The following is a 27,201-nucleotide window of genomic DNA, read 5'->3' on the forward strand; positions in this document are numbered from 1 at the left end:
AAAAGTGAAAATAGTTACTTCTAGAGGAGAGACACTCTTTAAAGTTAATTCTGGTAATCAGGTGCTGAAATGGAAGCCAAGGCAGTACTGTTATTTACCAGACAAATTATAACCTTCAAAGTAACTCTCGAGTACCTCCTAGCCTCGGCTGATAAAACCGTACATTGGAAAAATAAAACTGCAATCATCTAGAAAAGCAAGGGAAAGCAAACTTGTTCCCAAGACAACAACATTCATAAAAAAGGAGATAGAGTTAGAAAGCTTTTGAGGGATGGTATTGAGAAAATTACCTCTACTGCTTTTAAAATATCTGAAAGAACCTAAATTTCAGAGTGAAGGAAGGTTTAGGGAATCAGAACACATATGGGGGTTAGGTAGAACTGAAGATAGAGTTGTAGAAACCACAAAAGAATCTGTTCATTCCAGAGAAATCTGAAGACTAAATTGTTGTTTGGTTTTGTTTATTTTAAGCTAGGATCTTAGGTAGCCCAGGCTAACCTGTAGCAGAGGCTGACAAGCTTCTAATCCTCTTGTGTCTTATGTCCCAAATGGTGGGGATATAGGTGTATAACCAGACTAGGCAATTATTTGCTTTTTTGTTTGTTGTGACAGTTTTCCAGTGTATACCTGACTGGCTAGGAATTCACCATCCTATCAGACAGGTCTCAAACTCACAGCTACCTTCCTTCTTCTGCTTCCCAAGTGCTAAGGTCACAGGCACCCAGCAACACAATAGTTCTAAAAGCTACATTAAACAATAAAAATGGTGCACTGATGGTTATTTTGGACACAGGTTGGGCAGAACTATGCCCTTGGGCCTCTTCTACTCCTCTGATAGCTCAATGCTTAATATAAACTGATGTGACAATATTAAAAGTCGGAAGGAACAAAGAAGCAGAAAGAAACTCCCTCCCTTGGGTCTTGTGGCAGCTGATCACAAAGGCTGTGGATCACTAGTGCTGTCTGCCCAGGCCAAACCTGACTCTCGGTAAAATGCTATAGATCTGAGCACTGACTGCAACGTAGCCATTACAGAATCTCTAAGGGACAGAGAGGCTTTACAGCGCTCTGTCCATGTCATAGATCAAAGCAAGGGATGTGGTTCTGATTACCAATGATAAATCTCTGCATAGATGGTGACACTCTTGACCTCTACAAGACCATCTCAGAAAAATGTAAAAATAAGTCAGAGCTAATATAATAGAAACAAGAAATAAGATGCTGGAGAGATGTTCATCAGTTAATGGTACTTTTGCTCGTTCAGAGGATCCAGGTTCAAGACCAAGCACCTACATGGAAGCTTACCCCATCTGTAACTCCAGTCCCAGGGGAGTCTCCAAGGAAAACCAGGCAAGTACATGACGCACATACTTACATGCAGGCAAAACACTTATACATAAAGCAAGTATGAAAAGAATGTGTAAGCCAAAAACAAAAATTAGCTGGGTTTGCCTATATTCCCAACACTTGAGAGACTGAGGCAGAAAGACTGCTGTTTGTTCAAGACCAGAGCTAAACTGTCCTTTAAGAACAAAACAAAAAACACAACCACCAAAAACACAAGGGCCTGGAGAGATGGCTCAGTGGTTAAGAGTTTGTTCGCTCTTACAGAGGACTTCCCTTTCTTCCCATTACCACATCAGAAGACTCATCTGCCTGTAACTCCAGATCCAGAGGACTTGACACCCTCTTAGCTCCTCAAGCACTTTGAACACATACCTACGTGAAGAAACACACACATATATACATAATTTTAAATAAAAGTGAATTTTAAAAATCTCAAATTCATACAAGAAGAAAGGACGAGGGGAGGGAGGTAAGACAGATAGGCATAGTCACGTGTGTACAATTCCAGCACTCAGGAGGAAGCAGCAGAAAAGTCAGGAGTTTTGAGTTGCCTGAGCTACATAGAATGTTTGGGACACAAATGGGCTACCAGAGACCTTGCCTCAAAAGACATAGACAGGACAGAAGAAAAAGAAAAATGCAGAAAATAGAAAATATAAAAGAAATACTTCTGACCCAGGGCTCCAACTGCATATGTAGCGGAGAACAGCCTTGTTGGGGCGCCAGTAGAAGGGGAAACCCTTGGTCCTGCCAAGGTTGGACCCCCAGTGCAGGGGAATATGAGGGAGGGAAATAAGGGGGATGTATAGGAGGAACACCCATACGGGGAGGGGGGAGGAAGGGAAGGGGGGCTTATGCACAGGAAACCAGGAAGAGGAATAACCTTTGAAATATAAGTAAAGAAATATATAATAAAAAATTAAAAAAAAAAAAGAACACTGACTGCTCTTCAAGTGGACCTGGGTTTGAGTCCCAGGATCCACATGGTGGTTTATAAACATCTGCATCTACACTTCCAAGAGATCCAAAACCTCTTCTGATATCCATGGGCACTGCACAAATTGGTACCAAACATACATGCAGAAATAAAACCCCACATACATAAAACTAAATAAAAATCTCAAAAAAATTAAAAAATAATAAATAAAAGAAATACTTTCAAATATTTGGTGGAAAAAAAAGATCAATAAGCCAAGCACGCCAGAACATACCTATAACTCCTATCTATAACTCCTATCTCAGAAGGCTGAATTCTAGGCCAACAGGAACAATAGAGGGAGACCCTGTTACAAAACATAAATCAATAATCAAGAAATGGGGGAGACTGAGGCTCTGCCAGAGCTCTACTGATACAAATGAGGATGCTTGCAGCTAACCATTGGACTGAACAAGGAAATCCCAATGGAGGAGTTAGAGAAAAGACTGAAGGAGCTGAAGGGGTTTGCAACACCATAGGAAGGACAATAATATCAACCAAACAGACCCGGCAAGAGCTCCCAGGGACTAAACCACCAAGCAATGAGTACACACGGAGGGACCCATGACTCCATCCACATATGTAGCAGAGGATGGCATTGTCCAGCATCAATAGGAGGAAAGGCCCTTGGTCCTGTGAAGTCTTGTTTCCCCAATGTAGGTTAATGCCAGGGCGTTGAGATTGGAGTGGGTGGGTGGGAATGGGAGCATCCTCATAGATGCAGGTGGAGGAGGGAGGAGGTATGGGGGAGGGGGAAAGAGGATAACATTGAAATGTAAGTCATAAAATATCCAAGAAAAATAAAACTAAAAAAGAGAAGTGGGAGAGAAGAGATATACACCTCTAATCCATGCACTTGGGAGCCAAAGACAGATCATTGAGAATTCATGGGCTGGCCGGTTTTAAATTTGAGTTGCAAACCAACCAGGGCTACATTTAAAAAACCTTTTCTCTTATTTTTAGTGATACAGGAAGATAACATATAAATATGGAGAAAATAAAACTTTAATCAAAGGTAGGGATCACCAGGCCTGAGAGCATAGATAGACCTGTAATTCCAGGTACTCAGGCTGAATCAGGAAGATTGCAAATTCAAGATCTGCTTGAGTTACTTAGCAAATCTAGGCAAGTTAGTGAAACTCTCTCAAAACAAAATGTAAAAAGGACCTTTTGCTTTCTGGGCAGGTGCTTGCGGCTGCACTGTGGGGTGGCCCGCAGCTTCGGCTGAAGCGGGCCTCCTACCGCCTGCAGCAGGAGCCGACATGAGCGGACATGAGCCGGGTGAGGGAGATGAAGATTCTCTTCCTGAATACTGAGTACCTGATGCCCTTCCTCCTCAATCAGAGTGGTTCCCTTCTCTACTATTTCCCATTGGCATCAACAGATCTGACTTTAGCTGTGCCTATCTGTAACTCTCTGGCCATCGTCTTCACACTGATTGTTGGGAAAGTCCTTGGAGAAGATATTGGTGGAAAAGAAGCCGTGGCTGGCATGGTGCTCACCGTCACAGGGAGCACAAGCTCGGTGATCAAGACCCAGGGCCAACCCCGAACCTTCAGCTCCGCTGAGCTCAGCCGACGCTAGGCACTGAGGTTGCTGGCACAGTTTGCTTCTCTCATCTCAGATCACATCTACCTCAGGGGTCACAATAAGAAGTACACCGTCCAAAGTGCCTTCCCATGATAGCCAAGGCTCCACAGAAACCCTGCCTCAAAAAGCCAGACAAAGGACAGCACTGGGGAGGTTCTGTAACCTTCAGTGGGTTCCACTGTTGAGATTTAGCCCTGGAGCCAGGCATGGCGGACCACGCCTTTAATCCCAGCACTCAGGAGGCAGGAGGCAGAGGCAGGTAAATCTCTGTGAGTTTGAGGCTAGCCTGGTCTATAGAGCGAGTTCCAGGACAGCTAGGGCTATACAGTGAAACCCTGTCTTGAAAAATCAAAAAGAAAAACAAAACATTAAAAGGATTTCGCACTGGAGCCTTTACAGCCACCCTCAGCTGCCTCTGCCCCAGCAGCCATCGTGTCTTCCTGCTGCCACCTCAGGCAGCTGTTACCCGGCCTCCATTACCTGACCTGCTCTAGACTGTCAGCATCCACACAGCGCCTCCTACATGGAGAGCGCTGGCAGCAGTCTCAACCAGGAATGTCTGGGAGCCTCCACAGCTCTGATTCGCGGGAGAGGGGCTACATCAGAATGTCAGGTGGAAGAAAACCAAGCTGGCGCTGGGTTAAATGCTCAACTGCCAGTCCCTCGAGTAAGTAGACAGCCGTGGCTGAGCAGCGCCTAGCTGTAGCAAAAAGCTGGCCAGTAGCAGTTTTCAATAAATCTACAGCAAACAACAATAATAAAAGAAAAAAAGTTAAAAGGAGAAAGTTAAGACTGTAATGTTAGCCACACAGTGGTGGCACCCATCTTTAATCCCAGCACTCAAGAGACAGAGGCAGACAGATCTCTGTGAGTTTGAGAACAGCCTGGTCTTCAGAGTTCTAGGGTAACAAGGCTACACAAAGAAACCCTGTCTTTAAAAACCAAACAAACAGGGGGTTGAGGACTTAGCTCAGTGGTAGAGTGCTTGCCTAGCAAGCGCAAGGCCCTGGGTTCGGTCCTCAGCTCTGGAAAAATAAATAAATAAATAAATAAATAAATAAATAAATAAATAAATAAATAAATAAATACAAACAAACCAAACAAACAAAAGACTATAACATTTTATTTTTGTGGGAATTTTGGTGTTGTAGTGACCTGGTTTGGGGACATTTTTTGAGACACGGTCTCTATATAGCTCAGACCAGCCTCAAACTCATAATCCCCTTGCTTCTGCTTCCTCAGTGTTGGAAAAACAGTTGTGTTCCACCACACTTAATTTTTTGTGCAAAAAAATATTTATTTATACTTTATTGTATATTTCTACATGTATATCTGTGTGTCACGTGCATGCCTGACCCCTGTGTATACGGGAAAGGGTGTCTGTCAGATGCCCTAGAACCGGCGTTACAAACAGCTGTGAGCCTGTAAGTGCTGGAAATTGAACTCAGTTCTTCTAAAAGAGTATCCAGTGTTCTTAACCGCTGAACCATCTTTCCAGCTCCTACATAAAAACTTACAAATCAAATATTCTTAATTTCTTGAATATGGACTATGGTGAGGTTTTCAAATTCCTTTATGAGGAGCTATGGTATTTTGAGATTCTAGGTAATACTTTTAATTTTTAAACACATAGTCCCAATATCAAATGACACAAGACCATACATTGAAAAGTAAACCTCTGGTTGGGAAAGGAGGGGTTAGTGGGAATAAGGGGGTGAATGAAAGGGTAATAGGCATATACCATTAATACATTATTATCATATATGATGTCACAATGAAACCCATTACTGTGCATAATTAATATATGCTGATTTTAAAACTTTTTTATAAAGTAAGTTTCCTCTGCAGCCAGAAGGAAGCCAATCAGGTTCCCCTCCTCATACCTCCAATGTACAATGGCTGCAAACAGCAACATTTTGGGGAATACATGCAGCCTATTGTTTATGTGAACTGCCCTAGGGTACCTTCAAGACAGTTTTCTGGAGGATAGTCATCCCTGGCACCCCACTGTCTCCAATCTAGGCTCAAGAAAGGAATGTGGGGAAGCTTTAGGAAGCCCCAGGACACAGTGGCCCTGGTTCTGACTACCCAGGCACCATTTCTCTCTTTCTAAGTTAAGAATAAGAAGCATGTGACCGAAGCCCTGTTCAGGGTCACGTCGACATTCTCTGGTCACCAGAACATCCCCATTGAAAGAAGTGGGCTTTTGCCAAGTTTAACGCAGGTGAATTTGAAGACACACCAGCTGAGGAGGGATCTCCAAGGCAGAGGCATCAAATCTTTCCCCAGTCGCTGTCTCTGGACACGTGGCTAGCCTACACTCATGACGGCTGCTTAATGATGCACCCCAACAATCGTGTTCACTAACAAAGCTCACACATAACTAAAGGGGGAACTCTCATTGCTGCCCTGCCCCTCAGCCATATATTCCCACCACCCTGAGTGCGGTCAAATTCGTTCCTTCCATTCCACACACATCCTCTGCACAAGCAAAACTGTATACAGTCTGTCCAGTTCCCTTTACGTTGCTGTGATAAATATCATGACCAGAAGCAACTTGAAGGGGAAAAGTGTTCATTTGGCTTACTCCAGGTCTCAGGTCACCACTGAGGGAAGTTGGGCCTGAACTGAACTGAAGCAGAAATGAAACCGATACTATGGAGGAACAGTTTCCCGTTTTCTCTCCCTCAGGCTGTCTTTTCAACAAAAGACTTATTTTTATTTTTACTGTGTGTATGTGTGTGGGGCTGCATGGGTTTAGTGCATCACATTCATGCAGGACCTGTACAGGCAGGAGGCAGTGAATTCCCTGGAACTAGAGTTCCACAGAGCTGTTAGCCACTGTTGTGAACGCTGGGACTTGAACCCAGCTCCTCTGTGAGAGCAGTAAACATGCTTCATCACTGAACCATCTCTCCAGCCCCTCATACAGGCCAGACCCACCTATCTAGGGATGGTGCTGCCCACAGTGGACTGGGTCCTCTTCCAGGAATCATCATTCAAGGCAATCTCTCACAGAATCTGATCTGGACAATCCCCCAGGTAAGATTCCCTCAGATGACCCTGGGCTATGTTGAATTGACTGTCGAAACTAACCAGGACACATGATATTAAAGTTGGTTGAGAGCCTAAAAACTATGAAATATAAAAATCTACTTAAGAATTCAGCAAGCTGTCAAGAATTAAATACCTTTAATGACGACCCTCTTCTCATACTCGGTGAGAGGTATTCTGTCTTTCCAGGTAAGGAAATTGGCAAATTCCAGGTAGTTAATCAGGCCATCCTGATCCACATCACAGTAGTCAAAGAGATGGTCCAGGAGCATCTTGTCCAGATGCAGGTTGGCCTGGACACAAGCTTCATGCAGTTCTGCTCTGTCAATTACCCCATCTCCCTTCTGTCAACCAGTAAGCAAAGGTAAGATGAGTGTAGACTCTGATAAAAATGGAAATAAACAGCTCTAGCAAGTGCACTCAGCAAATTCCCCCATCCACCGAGAGGAATCAAATACCATGTACGTAAAGCAAGAGTTATCCTCCTTGAGTCAATCTGATAGACGCGCTTGATAGTTTGTGACCCTGGTATAAGCAGAATACAATACATTCAGTTCCTTTTCCTTGTTGGTTCTGGAGACTGAATCCAGACCCTTGCACATACTAAACATGTGTGAGCTGTGCTCCCAACCCCCACTTATTTTAGTCCCCTTTTTTCTCCCTCTATTTTATTCATTCATTCATTCATTCATTCATGCATTCATGCATTCATTCATTTTGGTATTTGATTGTTGTTTTGAGGCAATGTCTCATGTAGTCCAAGTCAGCTCAAGATCAGCTACCTAACTGAGAATGGGCCCTGAATTGTGGTCCTTATACCTCTACCTCCCAAGTGCTGGGATGGAGGCTTGTTCTCAAACACCCTGCTTAATCATACCCGTGAAACCACACTGTTTACACTGAGACGTAGCCGGCATAGTCATAAAACATGCTTGGCATTTCAGTTGAGCAATGTTGTGCGTGTCTGACAAGCTCATTACCACGTTTCATGCTGACAGAGTTTTTAACACCTTCTGTGTGTCTCACCGGGGCAGTGAATGATCCTCTACATTATTGCTCCATAATGAAGAAAAACAGAGTAAGATTACAAAGCAAAGTGTAGGGAGGCGTGGTTTTGTTGGCTACCACTCGCACTCACAAGAGCGAGAAACCACCGACCCCTCAAGTCCACTCCCATTGCGACAGTGTTAAGATTCATTCTTCCAAAGAAGGAAGTCCCCCCCCCCGTGCCCCCACTCCCAGTCTCCTTTCACATAATAGTTAAAGGCAGGTGTTCCTAGACTAAGTGTTATTGAAGGGAAATTGATGAGAGAGTAAAGAGAAATTTGGCTGGTTCACTTGGGAGATGGTGGGTGGGGGTGGAAGGGCAGAGAATTTGTGCCTTTTAAGGAAGAAAGTTATTAGCTAGGACATCTTATCCACTCAGCCCCTGGTGCTTCCCTTTAAGCCAGCTTTAGACGCACTCAGAGATGGTGCTAAGGACTTGCAGATTTTATTTTGTTCCTCTGCTCCTGGTGGTGGGTTGGTGCTTTGGGCAGTGAATTCTAGATACTCTAGGTAAGCACTGGACTTGGGATATAGATCCAGAGGAGAGTGCTTGCCCGAGTGTGGGAGGCCCTGACTTCTATCCCACAAACTAAAAAAAAAATAATAATAAAATAAAATAAAAGGAGAAAAATGAATGTACAATTATGTTGTCCCCTTAGGGAGATTTAGGGGAGAGAATCTGTCAGGAGAAACTACTTATAAATGAATCGTTGAGTATTACTGGGGCTATAGCTGGCCAGAGTTGACTTTGCAATGTCACTGAAGGTAAACCCCTGAAGAAACGGCCCAATGAGACTGACCCGGTGAACTGCAAATAGATTAGCATGGCCCTGGGGAAGTTCCCTATGCCTGCTAATGTTAACATATATTGCCTTGACAATGGAGTTATAAATTGCATGGATTAATATGAACTCCTTTATAAAACGACTCTACAGCAAGCCCAAGTTGACCAAAAATCATGAACCTGATACCAAGCCAGAAAAACAGTATGGAAGCTATGACAGAATCACAAAGTCCAGAAAGCTGAATGGATGCTGTCAATAACGACAACCTTTCTGCCTAATACCAGGCTTGTCTCCACTGAAATCACAGGCACTTTGTCTTCTTTAAACTCCAAATAATCATCATGTCACTCAAAGCTCAAGGAAAGCTGACCATGGGGTAGGGGGCTGTCAGAGAACATGACTTAGAATTGGCTTCATGAATTACAGGGACAATAGTAGCTAACAGCCAAAATCACCAGTTGCAACTGTGAGTCCCTCTGAGCTCTTATCTTTCCTACCCCAGTGCTGTGCTATGTGTATTTAATGGCTGGCTCTCCGGCAGGTGTAGTATAAAGAAGTCCTGATTTCATTTTTTAAGGAGAATGGCTGTTTTGTCCATTTGCTATTGTTTACGTCTTGGTTTTCTAGACAGGGTCTCACCCAAGCTAGCCTCTAACATGAATCTCCCTGTCTCTCTCTGGCTCCCAAATGTTGGGGCTTAGGCACCAGGGTTGCAAACTTGCTAGTTTGCTCTCTCAAGCCAGCTGGAACATAATACTGCCATCCAAATTAACTGTTAACATCTTCAGATTCTAAGTCCCCTAAAGAGAAAGTCTGCACATTATCCAAAAGGATGCTTAATGGCAATAGGCAATCAATGAATAATAGAATCAATCTTATAAGCCAAGAATATCCACAGTTTGCCTTGCTCAGCCTGCTTTCTTATAGAACCCAGGACCACCAGCCCAGACATGGTACCGCCCACAATGGGATGGGCCCTCCCACATCAATTGCTAACTAAGAAAATGTCCTTTATCTTATGGAGGTATTTTCTCAATTGAGGTTCCCATCTTTGAGACAATTCTAGCTTGTGTCGAGTTGAAATAAGACTAGCCAGTACAGTAGATCCTGCTACTCATGTTCATGAGCTTTTTAGAATTGACTGAAACGGAGCTGGAGTGTAGTTTTTTGGCTAAACACTTGTCTAGGAGGTATGATACCTGAGTTCCATCCCAATACTACCATAAAAACATCCATTACAACACATTTGAGTCAAGTGTAGTAGTACATGCTTGTAATTTCAACTTGGGAAGCAGTAGTAGAAGGCTCAAAATCCAAGGGCAAGCTGCGTTACATGTAACCCCATGTAAACAAGTCTGTACATGGTTGGGGTGCGGAGGCTGTCCGTCTACCTCCATTTTTATCTCTGTCTCTGTCTCTATCTTTCTCTGTGTGTGTGTATGTAAGTTGTTTAATGTGCTTATTCCAGCTTCCGTATTTTCATATTGAAAATCATCTTGAAATTAACTACAGATACCCAGTAGTTTCATTAAAAACCAAACCATCGAGTATATTTCCTCCTTTTTAATTTAATTTTAATTTCATGTATGTGTCCATGTGGGGGAAGCTTCATGTCGGTGCAGGTAGGTGCTCAGTGAGCCAAGACGACAGCATCAATTGACTCCCTGGGGCTGGAGGTACAAGTAATTGTGAGCCACCTATTGCAGGTCCTGCAAAGTGAAGTCAGGTCTTCTATAAGACCACAGAGCCATCTTTCCAGTCCCACTTACATTTTCTTTTCTTCCCCTCCCCCTGCCTTTTTTGTTTGTTCTTCGGTTTGTTTGAGACACAGTCTAAGTTGTCCTAGCTATCCTAGAACTTACTGTATAGACCAGTCTGACCTCACACTCACCTGAGATCTGCCTGTGCCTGCCTACTCAGTGCTGGGATTAACGGTGTGCGCTGCTACATTAACTCACTTAGACCAACATTTTTTAATGCTTTTTGAGGGAAAGTGCAACTGAGTAGAGGCTTATTGATATCTGTTGTTGTCTATGTGGTTGTCCCAACTTCCTTATGGAGGATCAAGGACAAAGACAAAACAGAGGTTTGCTAGACAACCCTAAACATCCCTCAAAACCTTTATTCTCCTGCCTCAGCCATGGAATACTACAATTAAAGTCTAATACATATGCCTGGAATTAACACAAACTTAAGTGATATGCTTTTTTGATAGTGAGAAGAGTTTTACTCATTAGCACACACGTACACAATTCCCAGGCCTAAAACTAAAGCAGCTGTTCCTAAATAACTTAGTGAGTAATGGACATTTTAAATTAATTTTTAAAATGAAAAAGGTGAAGTGTAACTTTTCAAACATCATGCCCAGCACAGGATTGAAGGTGGGAATATTCCTTTATTCTCATTTTAAAATTACTCTGCTCATTTTTTTCTCTCTGCCTCTCACATAAAGACTGTGATTTCTGGGGTAAAGGTGGATGGAGCTCAGTAGTAGAGCCTAGTACTGAGACGGGTGGGAAGAAGGGGGAGAGAGAAGGAGGGGTAGAAGGAGAGAGAGGAATAGGGGCAGATGCAAGGCAGATATGTTGCCACCTGCTTAAGAGGTAAGAAGACTCAGGATTCAAGGTCAATATGAGAGATGCAACGAAGGTCTCTCTCTCTCTCTCTCTCTCTCTCTCTCTCTCTCTCTCATGTACATACACACACACAATTTGTATCTTATAGCTTGACAAGATCTATATACTTAGGAAATTACTTATTATATTAAATATCTGGAGAAGAGAAGATTAATGCACAACTAAGATTTTTCAAGGTTTTCCAAAGGCCTTTAAGGTTTGCTTTGGTTTTTTTTTCCCTTGATACAAAACTTAGTTTGACCTTATTCATATCTCAGAATACTATGCTGTGCCATGGTTTGTATTCATGCTGCCCTAGATTCTAGATTCTGTAATTAACTTCTTTTTATGTCAATAATGTATACAAATACTCTTTAAATTTTTGCTTATTTAATTTTGAATAAAAGCTAAATTCATAATTTAAAATGATGGTGATTCTCTGTATCAGCACACATCCTGAGCTTGTATTGATATGAAACTCACTCTGAAATGGTTGGTAGGTCCATCAAAGGAGCTCTGTGGCAAAAGTACTTTCATGTCAGACCTAATACATAAGTTCGATCCCTGGATCCTACAAGAGCACATCAAAACAATCATCCACCATGACCAAGTAGGCTTCATCCCAGGCTTGCAGGGATGGTTTAATATACAGAAAACCATCAACGTGATCCATCATATAAACAAACTGAAAGAACAAAACCACATGATCATTTCATTAGATGCTGAGAAAGCATTTGACAAAATTCAACACCCCTTCATGATAAAAGTCCTGGAAGGAACAGGAATTCAAGGCCCATACCTAAACATAGTAAAAGCCATATACAGCAAACCAGTTGCTAACATTAAACTAAATGGAGAGAAACTTGAAGCAATCCCACTAAAATCGGGGACTAGACAAGGCCTCTCTCCCTACTTATTCAATATAGTTCTTGAAGTTCTAGCCAGAGCAATCAGACAACAAAAGGAGATCAAAGGGATAAAGATTGGAAAAGAAGAAGTCAAAATATCACTATTTGCAGATGATATGATAGTATATTTAAGTGATCCCAAAAGTTCCACCAGAGAACCTCTAAAGCTGATAAACACCTTCAGCAAAGTGGCTGGGTATAAAATTAACTCAAATAAATCAGTAGCCTTCCTCTACACAAAAGAGAAACAAGCCGAAAAAGAAATTAGGGAAACGACACCATTCATAATAGTCCCAAATAATATAAAATACATCGGTGTGACTTTAACCAAGCAAGTGAAAGATCTGTATGATAAGAACTTCAAGCCTCTGAAGGAAGAAATTAAAGAAGACCTCAGAAGATGGAAAGATCTCCCATGCTCATGGATTGGCAGGATTAATATAGTAAAAATGGCCATTTTACCAAAAGCGATCTACAGATTCAATGCAATCCCCATCAAAATACCAATCCAATTATTCAGAGAGTTAGACAGAACAATTTCCAAATTCATCTGGGTTAACAAAAAACCCAGGATAGCTAAAACTATCCTCAACAATAAAAGAACTTCTGGGGGAATCACTATCCCTGAACTCAAGCAGTATTACAGAGCAACAGTGATAAAAACTGCATGGTATTGGTACAGAGACAGACAGATAGACAGACAGTGATAGAATTGAAGACCCAGAAATGAACCCACACACCTATGATCACTTGATTTTTGACAAAGGAGCCAAAACCATCCAATGGAAAAAAAGATAGCATGTTCAGCAAATGTGCTGGTTCAACTGGAGGTCAGCATGTAGAAGAATGCAAATCGATCCATGCTTATCACCCTGTACAAAGCTTAAGTCCAAGTGGATCAAGGACCTCCACATCAAACCAGATACACTCAAACTAATAGAAGAAAAAGTGGGGAAGCATCTCCAACACATGGGCACTGGAGAAAATTTCTTGAACAAAACACCAATGGCTTATGCTCTAAGATCAAGAATTGACAAATGGGATCTCATAAAACTGCAAAGCTTCTGTAAGGCAAAGGACCCTGTGGTTAGGACAAAACGGCAACCAACAGATTGGGAAAAGATCTTTACCAATCCTACAACTGATAGAGGGCTTATATCCAAAATACACAAAGAACTCAAGAAGGTAGACTGCAAGGAGACAAATAACCCTATTAAAAAATGGGGTTCAGAGCTAAACAAAGAATTCACAGCTGAGGAATGCCAAATGGCTGAGAAACACCTAAAGAAATGTTCAACATCTTTAGTCATAAGGGGAATGCAAATCAAAACAACCCTGAGATTTCACCTCACACCAGTGAGAATGGCTAAGATCAAAAACTCAGGTGACAGCAAATGCTGGCGAAGATGTGGAGAAAGAGGAACACTCCTCCATTGTTGGTGGGATTGCAGACTGGTACAACCATTCTGGAAATCAGTCTGGAGGTTCCTCAGAAAATTGGACATTGAACTACCTGAGGACCCAGCTATACTTCTCTTAGGCATATACCTAAAAGATGCCCCAACATATAACAACGACACATACTCCACTATGTTCATAGCAGCCTTATTTATAATAGCCAGAAGCTGGAAAGAACCCAGATGCCCTTCAACAGAGGAATGGATACAGAAAATGTGGTACATCTTCACAATGGAATATTACTCAGCTATCAAAAACAATGACTTTATGAAATTCATAGGCAAATGGATGGAACTGGAGAATATCATCCTGAGTGAGGTAACCTAATCACAGAAAAACACACATGGTATGCACTCATTGATAAGTTGATATTGGCCCAAATGCTCAAATTACCCTAGATGCAAAGAACACATGAAACTCAAGAAGGATGACCAAAATGCGAATGCTTCACTCCTTCCTTAAAAGGGGAACGAGAATACCCTTGGGAGGGAATAGGGAGGCAAAGTTTAAAACAGAGGCAGAAGGAACACCCATTCAGAGCCTGCCCCACATGTGGCCCATACATATACAGCCACCAAACTAGATAAGATGGATGAAGCAAAGAAGTGCAGGCTGATGGGAACCGGATGTAGAGCTCTCCTGAGAGACACAGCCAGAATACAGCAAATATATAGGTGAATGCCATGATTAAACCACTGAACTAAGAATAGGACCCCCGTTGAAGGAATCAGAGAAAGGACTCGAAGAGCTTGAAGGGGCTTGAGACCCCATGTGAACAACAATGCCAACCAACCAGAGCTTCCAGGGACTAAGCCACTACCCAAAGACTATACATGGACTGACCCTGGACTCCAACCTCATAGGTAGCAATGAATAGCCTAGTAAGAGCACCAGTGGAAGGGGAAGCCCTTGGTCCTGCCAAGACTGAAGCCCCAGTGAACATGATTGTTGGGGGGAGGGCGGTAATGGGGGGAGGATGGGGAGGGGAACACCCATTGAGAAGGGGAAGGGAAGGGGTTAGGGAGATGTTGGCCCGGAAACCGGGAAGGGGAATAACAATTGAAATGTAAATAAGAAATACTCAAGTTAATAAAGATGGAAAAAAAAAGAGAAATACCCAAGTTAATAAAGATGAAATATATATATATGACAAAGAAAAAAAGAATAATCATATTTTTAAATCTACTTTAGATGGTTTCTAAACTGCCTAGAAAACCATGTACAATGAGATACAAATGGGAGTAGAGGAAAATCAAAGCAAAGTAACAATGGGAAAAATTCAAGTGCTCACAAAATCAACTGTGAAATTACTCAATGGGTTCTGAGCTTCCTGAAAAGGAGGGCAGAAAAATGCACATTCGAGGAACTGGGGGTACAGCTCAAAGGACATCATATACTTAGCATGTATAAACCCTTGGGTTCAATCCCCAGCACCAAAACTAAATGAATAAATTACATTTACAGTAGTTTAAAAATTAATTGATCTTGGCCTATAGATACAACTCATTGGCATAGTGTTTAAATGGTACGTACAAACCAGTGGCTAAATTCCAAGAACCAAGATATGGTGGCCAGGCCTTTAATCCTGACATTTTGGAGGAAGAAGCAAAGGATAGAAAGTTCATTCCTATTATGTGCTACACCAGGGCCTGTGGGCCTGCCTGGACTACAAAAGACCCTATCTCAAAATAAATAGATAAATAAATACATACATACATACATACATACATACATACATACATACATACCGACTGATCCTGCACCTTTTGGATGGATACTAGCCCCTGCTCTCCAAGGCAATAGCATTCTATGAGTGAGTTGGATGCACACTGAAGGTACAATGTGAAAACACCAAAACTTGGTTTTGAGAATGTCCACCGTTCCCCAGAGATCCACAGAGATCCACAGAGATCCACGTATCCTTGCTCTCAGAACAGAGATTTACTCCGTTCTGCTTATGTGTAGTCATTGACCATGCTTTAAACCTGGAAGTCATGGCTGTGTTTCAAGTGAACATCTCTTTAAAGGACAAGTAAAGAGTTGCATGGAACCCGCAGTTTGCTGACCCACCACCCCCATCTGCGCCAGTCTGCTGAGGTTTGTCTGTGCATCAGAACCCCTCATTCTGTGAGACTACTGGCCTTGTCATAGTGCCTGAAAGCCATCAGCAAAGTGTCAAAGTGCTGGTGATTAAATTTCTTCAAGTGGTGGCGAGCAGCCGCAACCAGGGCTCTCTGGCGGTCCTTCCCACGGAGATATTCATCTGGGCCTCTGTAATGGATGAGATCACCAGCTCCTATTGAAGAAAAGGAGGAGTCTTGTATGTGAACATAAACTATGGCCACAGAGTTTTAAGAGAGAAACAGAGGCAGAGAGGGACCAAGGCAGAGAGACCTAGTAGCCTCTAGGAATGAACAAACAAGACAGTTATGTCTAGTGCTGGCACTTCTCCCATGTAGCCCATGAGGTCTCATGTAGCCCAGGCTGGCCTCGTTGAACTCATAGCAATCCTTTCAGTCTCCTAAATGCTGGGATTACCATTGTGCACAACATGTTCACTCGCTGTGATATTATACAAAATATGTCTGCGTGTAAAAAGGAGCATAAAGCAATTGACTCTTGGAAGTTACTGTAGCTGTTTGAATTCTAATGCTTGTGACCCCCACATTAGTGTGCACAAGAGGGTATACACAAAGTTTCCACCTCCACTTAATTCTGATGGGTAAATAAGGATGTGGCAGACAATACCTGGGGAGAAGAGAGAGGAGGGGTTTTAGGTTTCCCAGGCTTGGGACCTCTAGGAAGGATGAGGGGGAGGTCAGCCATGCCTTACGAGAGTGTGGAGAGAGGAAAGAGAGAAGTCATGCCTGAGGTATGGGCAGGGGAGAGAAGCAGAGCCACCATGTAAGGGGACCAAGAGGACGAGGCCCAGAGTGCTGCTTGACTGGGTCTAGAGCAGCCAAGATGGAACCTAGAATTAGTAAGTAGTAAATTGGAATTGTCTGTGGGAGTTAGATTCTAACAACATGGAGGATAGGCAGCTGCCCAGCTGCCTAGGACGTGCTAAAATATAAAGGCTGTGTGTCCTTCATACACATGGGGAAGCAACCTCATGTCAGGATTCATTAAAAAGTAATACAACAAGCTACTGTTTCTGATTTGTTTGTTTGTTCGTTCATTTGTTTATATGAGGGTACAATTACATACACAGGTGTGCACACATGTGCACATCCATGTAACTGCGTGCGAGAGACTGGAGAACTTCGGGTGTCTTCCTCTATTATTTTCCATCTCTTGCCTCAAGCCAAGGTCTTTCAGGGTGCAGGCAGCTCACATTATCAAGTCAGTAAACTCCTATGACCTACTGATCCCTGAGCCCTAATGCTGGAGTTACAAACATGGACAGCCATTCCTGGCTGTCTATACAGGGGCTAGGGATTCAAACTCAGATCCTCAGGCTTATACAGCAAATATTCGTACTACGGAGCCATCTCCCCACCACCATGGCTCTGGTCATGAAAAGAAAAATCTACTCGGCATTATGAACCATGTATGTAATCCCAGTACTCACAAGGCTGAGTGAGGAAGATCACTAGGCTACATACTGAGTTTCAAGCTAGCCTGAATTCTGTAAGACCCTATCTCAAGAGAAAAGAAAGAAAATCGGTGCAATCCAGTAAACTAATTAATATATTTGTTCCCTTTCGAAGTATGTCACTTGTTTTATGTTTACGTTACTGAGGACTCCACCCAGTCACAAGCTTGCTGGGCATGCTCTACATTCAGCTCTGCTCCAGCCCTTTCTATTCTATATTATTTATAAAACAAAGACGGTCTTAGCCAAGTGCGAAGCCCACACCTACCTTGTCCTGGGTAATGTTTTGTCAATTTGACACAAGCTAAAGGTATTTGTAAGAGGAAAAATCCTGAGAACTTGTCTCCCTAGACTGACCTGAAGGCAAGCCTGTGGGACATTCTGTGAGAGGGCCCGGCCCACTGCAGGTGGTACCATCTCTGGGTGGGTGGCTTTGTGCTGTGTAAGAAAGCAGGCTGAGCAAACCTTGGGGAGTGAGGCAGTAAGAAATATTCCTCTGTGGGCTCTGCTTCAGGTTGTTTCCAGGTTCTTGACCTGAGTTCCTGCCCTGGCTTTCCTCAGCAGTTGAGCTTTCCACAGCAAAAGTGGTCCTCGTGTTTATCATAGCAATAGAAAGCAAACTAATATATATCCAAGGCTAGCCTGGGCTAAGCAATGAAACTGAATCAAAAAAAAAAAAAAAAAAAAAAAAAAAAAAAAGCTCAGCATGTTGGCACAGCCTGTAATCCCAGTATGTGGATGGTGGTGGCAGGAGAGTTATAAGTTCAAGACCTGTCTTAGGGATATAGCAAGTTGGAGGTCACCCATGAGAAATTTTTGTTTGTTTGTAATTAAAACATGAGCTAGAACAGAGACCTCCTTATACAAGTCCTCTGCTACCTATGGCTAGGTTGATGACTTGCTGGCTGGCTGATGAGAGCAGCTCTTAATTATGTGGTTGTACAACAACAGAGTGCTTATGATATCTCTCTCTCTCTCTCTCTCTCTCTCTCTCTCTCTCTCTCTCTCTGTCTCTCTCTCTCTTTCTGTGTGTGTCTGTGTGTGTCTGTGTATCTCATTTTTGAAACAAGATGTCTCTGGTATAAGAATGTAGGTCCTTTGTTTACATTGTTCAAAGCCCTGGGTTCAATCCCCAGCACTGTAAAAAACAGACGATAACCAAAAACATTTTTTTTAAACATGGTCTTTCACTCGAACGAACACTGAGATGCATCAGGCTTGAAGCAATCATCCTGTCTCAGTCTCTCAAATGCTGGGATCACAGAATGAACCACCACGTCTAAGTAGGATACATTAGAGTTTAAATTGTTTAAATCTGTGTCCCATAGGTAAACAAATATGTTGCTGTGCATGGTGCTCCCTCCCTGTAATCCTGGATTGGGAGGTCTAGATAAGACACAGCAGGGGCTGGGGATTTAGCTCAGTGGTAGAGCGCTTGCCTAGGAAACGCAAGGCCCTGGGTTCGGTCCCCAGCTCCGAGAAAAAAAAAAAAAAAGAACCAAAAAAAAAAAAAGACACAGCAAATCAGAAACCAGCCTGATATACTGCCTCAAAAGCAAACAATAAAATATTTTCTGATTCTGTACACTTGTTATGTGGCCTAAAAAAAATCTGTATTTTTCTTATTTATGTTTAACTAATATTTAATTTAATATTAAAACATTTAACTATTTTCTTATTTTAATGTTTTACATACAAAATATAATTAATATTTTATATAACATCATATATTAACATAATTATATAAATATATAGTTTAATGTATAGTGTTGCTATATTAATAATATTAATATTATATAAATATGAAATATTTATATGTATATTTATATCTATTCCCAGTACCTACATCAGATGGCTCACAACCCTCTGTAACTAATTTCTCTGACCTCCAGGAACACATGTGTATAGGCGCCATGTGCACAAAGCATAAGGACTCACACAGGTTCTCAAGTGTACCATAGCACTCATGGGAAGGCCAAAGAACAACCCTTGGGAGTTGACTCGCTCCTTCCTCTATATGGGTCCCAGGGACCAAACTCAGGTTTTCAAGTTTGACACTGAGCCATCTTGCTAGCCCAGATTTTGCATCTTTAGAAAGCACCAAGAATCTCTCATATCATGACATAAGTATTGTATTCAAATTAAATTAAAAAGCTGCCTTAGCTCACTGAGTTAATAAGTTTATATTTATTTTCTAAGTAAAAGTCAACTTAAGGTATTAATTATAAAGTCTTCAAACTGTATTAGTTCAAACATAATATGAAAAGAATTCTTATATACCATTAATGCTATAAAGCTTTAATCTTTAACATCTGAAGCTTCAAGGGGCTTGACATGTAGCTTGGTGATACAGTGCTGTGCTTAGAATACACAAGGCCCAAGGTTCATCTTCAGCACGACAGAAAAAAATGCATATATAGATGTGTACACGTGTATCTATATCCATGGTGAAGATAAGAGCATAACCTTCTAGAGACAGAAATGAGACTATGTTTCCAGGGGCAGCAAGCTGGACAGTAACAAGAGCCCAGCACCTGCCGCTCTTTAGGGGGGATGGGGAGTTGGGGGTTAATTCATATGTTCCAATACAGGCTAAAGCATTGTGGGTAACAGAAAAAGATATTCTTGTCTAAGAAAGTCACTCCTTTAATGGGGTTGGGTTTATTTGTCAAGAAAGAAATTCACATATTTACCATATTCTTCAGGCTGGAGGCAAGCTCCAAATGTGTGCCCTGGGGGAACATTCATAGTTTCAGCAATGCTATAGGAGAAAGCAAATTCTAGTTAAAGTCCTGACCACCAAAAGCTCAAAGTTGTTTGCCTTAGGTGCTTAGCAACCCACAGACTTTCCTATAGACACACTGGGAAAACCAAAGGTAAGGCATCACAAGAGCCTGGTGTCCATTTGTATTAACAGCGGCTGAAGGTTTTCCTTGCAGACTGAGAGAGAGAGAGAGAGAGAGAGAGAGAGAGAGAGAGAGAGAGAGAGAGAGAGAAATTCAAAGCAAAAAGAGGCAAAATAATTTTTCTGATATCCCAGAAATAAAGTTTTGTGAGGGTGCTCCCCCAGGAAGCAGGGTGGGAGGGAGATGGGATAGGGGTTTTCAGAGGGGAAACCGGGAAGGGGGATAACATTTGAAGCATAAATAAATAAAATAACCAATAAAAAGAAAAAGAAAAGGAAAGGAAAAAATTATACAGAATTCTCTCCTGTGCCTTCTCCAGATGCATACAAGTCACTGGTTTCCTGGAAGTCTGAATGCTATAGGCCATGAGAGTACTCCATTGATGAAATATATAATTATTATTTTCATGTTCAATAAAAACAATTTGGTAAGACACAAACCAACATTTGGTTTTTCAGTGTAACCCTCAATTCAATAACATAGCTAAGGGTGTGATCTTGAGCTCCTGACTGTCCTACTCCTACTTCCCAGGACTAAGATCACAGGTGCGTGCCACCAAGCCTACCCTGATGACCAGATGGAAGCGAGAGATGGCGAGGCCTCAAGCTCAAACTCACGGGTCTAAAACTCTTCCAAGTCTGTGTTGAAATTTTTCTTCAAAATCATCAGCTCTTTTGGATACAATTTTTGCTCCTCTTTCCCTAAAAAATGAGAAATAAACAGGTGTTATTGTCATTATTTATTATTTAAATGCCATTGGCTGCAAAATATAAACACAACGAAAAGGATCATGGTATCTCGGCACCCTCAGTAAACAAGTCTCAAAAGATATTCCATATTTAATACTTCACATATTGATGTTTCTATCACATGCTTTGTAATAAAAATTCTTTTGGTTGTTAATACAGCATGGTCTGTGTATAAAGTGGGGTATGACCAATTCAAGGTATGGTTGAGCAGAACATTTTTATTGTAAATATGAGGAAGAGTATAGCCAGAGGCATCTGGAAGAGCCCACACCAGGGAGAGAAGGTAGTGGACTAAATGTGAACCACAGACTAAACCAGTCTATGGGAGGAGAAAGGGAAAGAAGAGAGTTCAGGCTAAGGAGACCAAGAGAGAGGAGGCCAAGAGAGCACATGGTCGAAATGGCAAGGTTATACAGGAATCGAAAGTTGGGTTAAGGGAAGCCCATGAGCTGCAGAGGTTTACAGTGGGGTCTTCGTGAGAAGATCTAAAAGGAGCAAAAGGTATTGAGTGTGCCTAGAGGCCTGAAGACTCTGCTATGATAACAGGCACCTCAGTCAGACACTTGTCCAGTCTGGAGACACAGCTCAGTGGACAAACACTTGCCTGGAATGCATTAGACTCATTTCAATTCTCAGCATAAGAAAAGAGAAAGGGAGGGCAAGCAAAAGAAAACACTTTGCCAATATGAATAAAAAAAATCATAAAAATATTTTCAGACAGGACAGAAAGATGAGGAATGTGGAACATATGTTGTGGGGAAGGGTACTCGCCACTCCACAGTCTGGTTGTGAAGTCTTTTCCTGGCTAAGAATGGAGCATTCCAGCACAAGTTAGCAGCATGTGCTGTGAATCTTGACTACATAGCATCCAAGTTCCTTTTAAATAGAGATGTCTCAAATAAGAATGTTAAAGTAATAGGAAACCACACTCAAGGTCTAACAGTATGCAGTCTTACTCCTCTCTCACTTAGACTGCTGAAAATAGATAAGCCAATCTTAAGGCCTTTCTCCTATACCAGTTTAAACGGCTTATTTCAAAGAATGTCACTAAGAAAACTATAAATGTTTACATGAAAATATGTCTAGGGAGCAAGCTCACCACAAGATTTCTGCACATATCATGCACACACTATGTACATGAGTAAATGTTTAAACAAAACCACAGTTTTCTTCCTTGAACACTCTTTGTAACCTTGCTTTTACTTTATCCGCTGTTGTCCTACTCATTGTTCCCCCACGATCCCATGATCTCTCTTACTGGAGGAAAAGGGAGAGAGATAAACAGTCCCTTAGTTAGCAACCCTTCCAGGTAGAACTTCAGAATCTACCAAAGTCACATATACAAATATTAAGACACATAGTCAAGATTCTTTCCTGAGAAGGCCATGCCCTCACCTGGATATACTGACCTTCCTTTTTTTCCTGTGAGCCTCTTTTTCTACTAACTCATGTTTATATTTATGATAAAGTATCTTCTTAGGGGCTACAGAGGTAGCTCAAAGGTTAAAAATATGAGGATCTGGCTTCAAATTCCCAACTCCCAAACAAGAAAAAGCTTGGTCTGATCATGAGTGCCTTTCATGAACATTGGGCAAGGGGTGGAGAGATAGGTCCTATGAGCGCCCTCTGGACAGCTAGCCCGCCAAAAATAATGGTGACTTTCTATTTCAGTGAAAGATGCTGTCTCCAAGGACTAAGGTGGAAACTGAGAGAGGACAATACCTGAAAATGTCCTCCTCTGACCTCCACATGTACCTGGATAGCCTTACACACCTATACTACTTCTGAGCATGCACACACACACACGCACACACACACCCCACATTCCACAGACAACACACATAAATACCACAATTTTTTTTAAATGTTTTAATCTCTTGTAATAAACTCAAAGTCTGCTTCTCACACCTAAGTTATACTGAAATTCTTTTCTATGACAAGGTCAAGAACACCAGCTCCACTCAGAAAAGAACCCATCAGGCTGATGTGTCTTCGAATATCCCTCCCGTTCCCAACATGCGTATGCCCTTGTATCTCAATTAAAGAATCACTATTAAGGAGCCAACCCACACAATGTTCACAATTATGGAAAGCAGGGCTGGAGAGAGAGTACAGGTAAGAGCACTTGTTGCTCTTACAGAAGACCCAAATTCAGTTCTCAGAGATTTTTAAGAGAGTCCCCAGGCCTATGCAGGAGTAGGAATAGCTGCTGCAGTCAATCTGCCAGGTTCTAGCCTACATGACGTTAGGCAAATAACTGGCGTCAAAGTCTTCATCTGTGAACTTAACTACTCCTACCCCATAATGTCCAAGATAGGATTGAATTAATAATATAGAGAATTTTTTTTGAGACTTTTCCTTTGTGGCTAAGACTGTTGTTATTTTCGAAACACTAGCAGAAGAGTAGGTGTGGGGCAAGTGGACTATGCCTCAGACAGAACAGACAGAAGAACTGGTAAGGTTACACAGGCTCACATCTGAGAAATCACAGGATTGAGAATAGCAGGCATGGGGCCAAATCCCTGCCAAACTACCTAACCATGACCTCACACTGAGAGGACATAACAATTGATCATATACCAATAAAAAGCTAGACTTCGGGGTTGGGGATTTAGCTCAGTGGTAGAGCGCTTGCCTAGCAAGCACAAGGCCCTGGGTTCGGTCCTCAGCTCCGGAAAAAAAGAAAAAAAAAAGGAATTAAAAAAGCTAGACTTCGGCCAGCGTCTGAATTTTATCTGCTCCAGGAGCTAACCCTGTACCACAGCTCTCGGTAACCAGATCCATAAGGAGAGAGCTGGTCTCCTAAGAGTGTTGACACACCTGAGAGCACAGATGAGACCACAACTTCTGCTAAAATACCTGGTCCAAGAGGTAGCCCAAATGACCACCCAGATCCCGCAGGACACAGGAACAAGCAGCAGTGTGGGTCAGGAAACTTCCGGTTTCCTTCTCCACGAAGAGATGGCCCTGTGCCACAGTCTCTGTACCAAGAAACCGCCAAGAGAGAGCTGGCCTCCCAAGAGTGCTGACACACCTGAGAGCACAGATGAGACCACCATTTCTACTCCAAGGAACGCCCCCAGAGACCTTAGGACACAAGAACTGACAAGCAATCTAGGACAGGATCCATCCAGTTTACTTCTGTGCCACAGCTCTCAGTACCCAAATCCCCCCAGGAGAGAGCTGGTCTCCCAGGAGTGTTGACACATAGACTTGCAGGACAGTCAAGTGTCTGTCAGAGACAGCAAGACCAGCTAACACCAGAGATAACCAGATGGCAAGAGGCAAGTGCAAGAACCTAAGCAACAGAAACCAAGGCCACTTAGCACCATCAGAACCCAGTTCTCCCACCAGAGCAAGTACTGTATACCCCAACACACTGGAAAAGCAAGATTCCCAATTAAAATCACACCTCATGATGATGTTAGAGGACTTTAAGAAGGACATAAATAACTCCCTTAAAAAAATATAAAAGAGGGGGCTGGAGAGATGGCTCAGTGGTTAAGAGCACCAGACTACTCTTCCAGAGGTCCTGAGTTCAATTCCCAGCAACCACATGGTGGCTCACAACCATCCGTAAAGAGATCTGATGCCCTCTTCTGGTGTATCTGAAGACAGCTACAGTGTGCTTATATATAATAAATAAATAAATCTTAAAAAAATATATATAGAAGAACACAGGTAGAAGCCCTTAAAACAGAAAACACAAAAATCTCTTAAAGAATTATAGGGAAACGCAAACAAATAGGTGATGGAATTGAACAAAATCATCCAGGATCTAAAAATGGAAATAGAAACAATAAAGAATTCACAAAGAAAGACAACTGGGAGATAGAAAACCTAGGAAAGAAATCAGGACGCATAGAAACAAGCATCACCAACAGAATACAAGAGATAGAAGAGAGAATCTTAGCAGAAGATACCATAGAACGAATTGACACAACAGTCACAGAAAGTGCAAAATGCAAAAAGATCCTAAACCAAAGCATCCAGGAAATCCAAGACAACTGAGAAGATCAAACCTAAGGATGATAAGAACAGAAGAGAGTGAAGATTTCCAACTATCTTCAACATAATTATAGAAGAAAACTTCCCTAACCTAAAGAAAGAAGAAGCCTACAGAACTCCAAACATATTGGATCAGAAAAGAAATTCTCCTGTCACATAATAGTCATAACTCCAAATGCACAAAACGAAGAAAGAATATTAAAAATAATAAGGGGAAAAGGTCAAGTAACAGATAAAGGCAGACCTATAAGAATTACACCAGACTTCTGTGAAAGCCAGAAGATCCTTAGCAGATGTCATACAGGTCCTGAAAGAAGCAAATGCCACCCAGGTACTATATACAGCAAAACTCTTAATTGCCATAGATGGAGAAACCAAGTTACTTCATCCTAAAACCAAATTTACACAATATCTTTCCACAAACACAGCCCTACAAAGGATAATAGAAAACTCCAACACAAGGAGGGAAACTACATCCTAGGAAAAGCAAGAAAGTAATGTTTTTTCAACTAACCCAAAAGAAGATAGTCACACAAACATAACTTCACTTGTAACAGCAAAAATAATAGAAAACAACAATCATTGATCCCTAATATCTCTCAACATCAATGTACTCAATTCCCCAATAAAAAGACATAGATTAATAGATTGGATACATAAACACGATCCAACATTTTGCAGCATACAAGAAACACACCTCAAGAACAAATTCAGACACTTACGCAGAGTAAAAGTCTGGGAAAAAATTTTGCAAGCAAAGGGTTCCAAGAAATGAGCTGGAGTAGCCATTCTAATACTGAATAAAATCAACTTTCAACCAAAAATTATCAGAAAAGATGAGGAAGGACACTTCATATTCATCACAGGAAAAATTCACCAAGATGAATTCTCAAATCTGAATATCTATATTCCAAATGCAATGGCACTCACATTCAAAAAAGAAACTTTACTAAATCTCAAAGCACACATTGCATCTCACAAAATAATAGTGGGAGACATCAAAACCCACTTTTATCAATGGACAGATGGTGGGCAGAAACTAAAAAGAGACACAGTGAAACTAAGAGAAATTGGGAACCAAATGTATTTAACAGATATCTATAGAACATTTCATCCTAAAACTAAAGAATATACCTTCTTCTCAGCACCTCATGGTACCTTCTCCAAAATGGACCACATAACCAGTCACAAAACAGACCACAACAGATACAAGAAGACTGAAATAATCCCATACATCCTATCAGATCACCCTGGACTAACACTGGTCTTCAATAACAACAAAAATGACAGAAAGCCCACATACACATGGAAGCTGAACAATGCTCTACTCAATGACAACTTGGTCAAGGAAGAAATAAAGAAAGAAATTAAAGACTTCTTAGAATTTAATGAAAATGAAAGCATAGCATACCCAAACTTATGGGACACAACAAAAGCAGTGCTAAGAGGAAAACTCATAGCTCTGAGTGCCTCCAAACAGAAATTGAAGAAAGCATACATTAGCAGTTTGACAACACACCTAAAAGCTCTAGAACAAAAAGAAGCAAATACACCTAAAAGGGATAAACAGCAGGAAATACTCAAGCTCAGGGCTGAAATCAAGCAAGAAACAAAACAACTATACAAAGAATCAACAAACCAGGAGCTGTTTGTCTATCAACAAGATAGATAAATGCTTAGGCAAACAAAATGACACAGAGACAGTATCTAAATTAACAAAATCAGAAGTGAAAATGGAGATATAACAACAGAAACTGAGGAAATTCAAAAAATCATCAGATGCTACTAACAAAAGCCTATATTCAACATAACTGGAAAATCTGGATGAAATAGACAATTTTCTAGACAGGTACCAAAGTTAAATCAGGATCAGATAAATAATCCAAACAGTCCCATAATTCCTAAAGAAATAGAAGCAGTCGTTAAAAGTTTGCCAACCAACAAAAGCCCAGGAAGAGATGGGTTTAGTGCAGAATTTTTTCAGACCTTCAGAGAAGACCTCACACCAATACTATCCAAACTATTCCACAAACTAGAAACAGAAAGAACACTACCCAAGTCCTTCTGTGAAGCCACAATTACGCTTATACCTAAACCACACAAAGACCCAACGAAGAAGAACTTCAGACTAATTTTCTTTATGAATATCGACGTAAAAATACT

General features: G+C 41.6%; 2 protein-coding genes and 1 non-coding gene across 7 annotated transcripts in view; 2 read left to right on the forward strand and 1 right to left on the reverse strand.

The window, feature by feature from the left end:
- Positions 1–27,201, reverse strand: part of Efhb (EF hand domain family, member B) — a 71,314-nt gene that overhangs the window by 6,426 nt on the left and 37,687 nt on the right. For 4 of the 5 annotated variants that reach the window (XM_063266839.1, XM_039083162.1, XM_039083161.1 and 1 more), the window contains 4 exons: positions 20,899–20,982; positions 20,069–20,136; positions 15,922–16,076; positions 7,104–7,311 (listed from right to left, as the gene is read on the reverse strand). In XM_063266839.1, the coding sequence (XP_063122909.1) occupies positions 7,104–7,311; positions 15,922–16,076; positions 20,069–20,136; positions 20,899–20,982 (515 nt within the window). Of the gene's footprint in view, positions 1–4,389; positions 4,653–7,103; positions 7,312–15,921; positions 16,077–20,068; positions 20,137–20,898; positions 20,983–27,201 lie in introns of those variants that run through there. The other variant, XM_063266838.1, reaches the window with a different exon arrangement.
- On the forward strand, positions 3,596–3,920 carry LOC103690615 (transmembrane protein 234-like). Its single transcript, XM_039084955.2, has one exon. It carries the CDS (start codon positions 3,596–3,598, stop codon positions 3,905–3,907), a length of 312 nt encoding a protein of 103 aa, XP_038940883.1. The 3' UTR covers positions 3,908–3,920.
- LOC120094882 (small nucleolar RNA SNORA70) lies at positions 5,756–5,890 on the forward strand. The gene has a single exon (XR_005489576.1). It is a non-coding gene; the product is annotated as a small nucleolar RNA SNORA70 (small nucleolar RNA).

Source organism: Rattus norvegicus, chromosome 9, assembly GCF_036323735.1.
Source record: "Rattus norvegicus strain BN/NHsdMcwi chromosome 9, GRCr8, whole genome shotgun sequence".
NCBI classification, from domain to species: domain Eukaryota; kingdom Metazoa; phylum Chordata; class Mammalia; order Rodentia; family Muridae; genus Rattus; species Rattus norvegicus.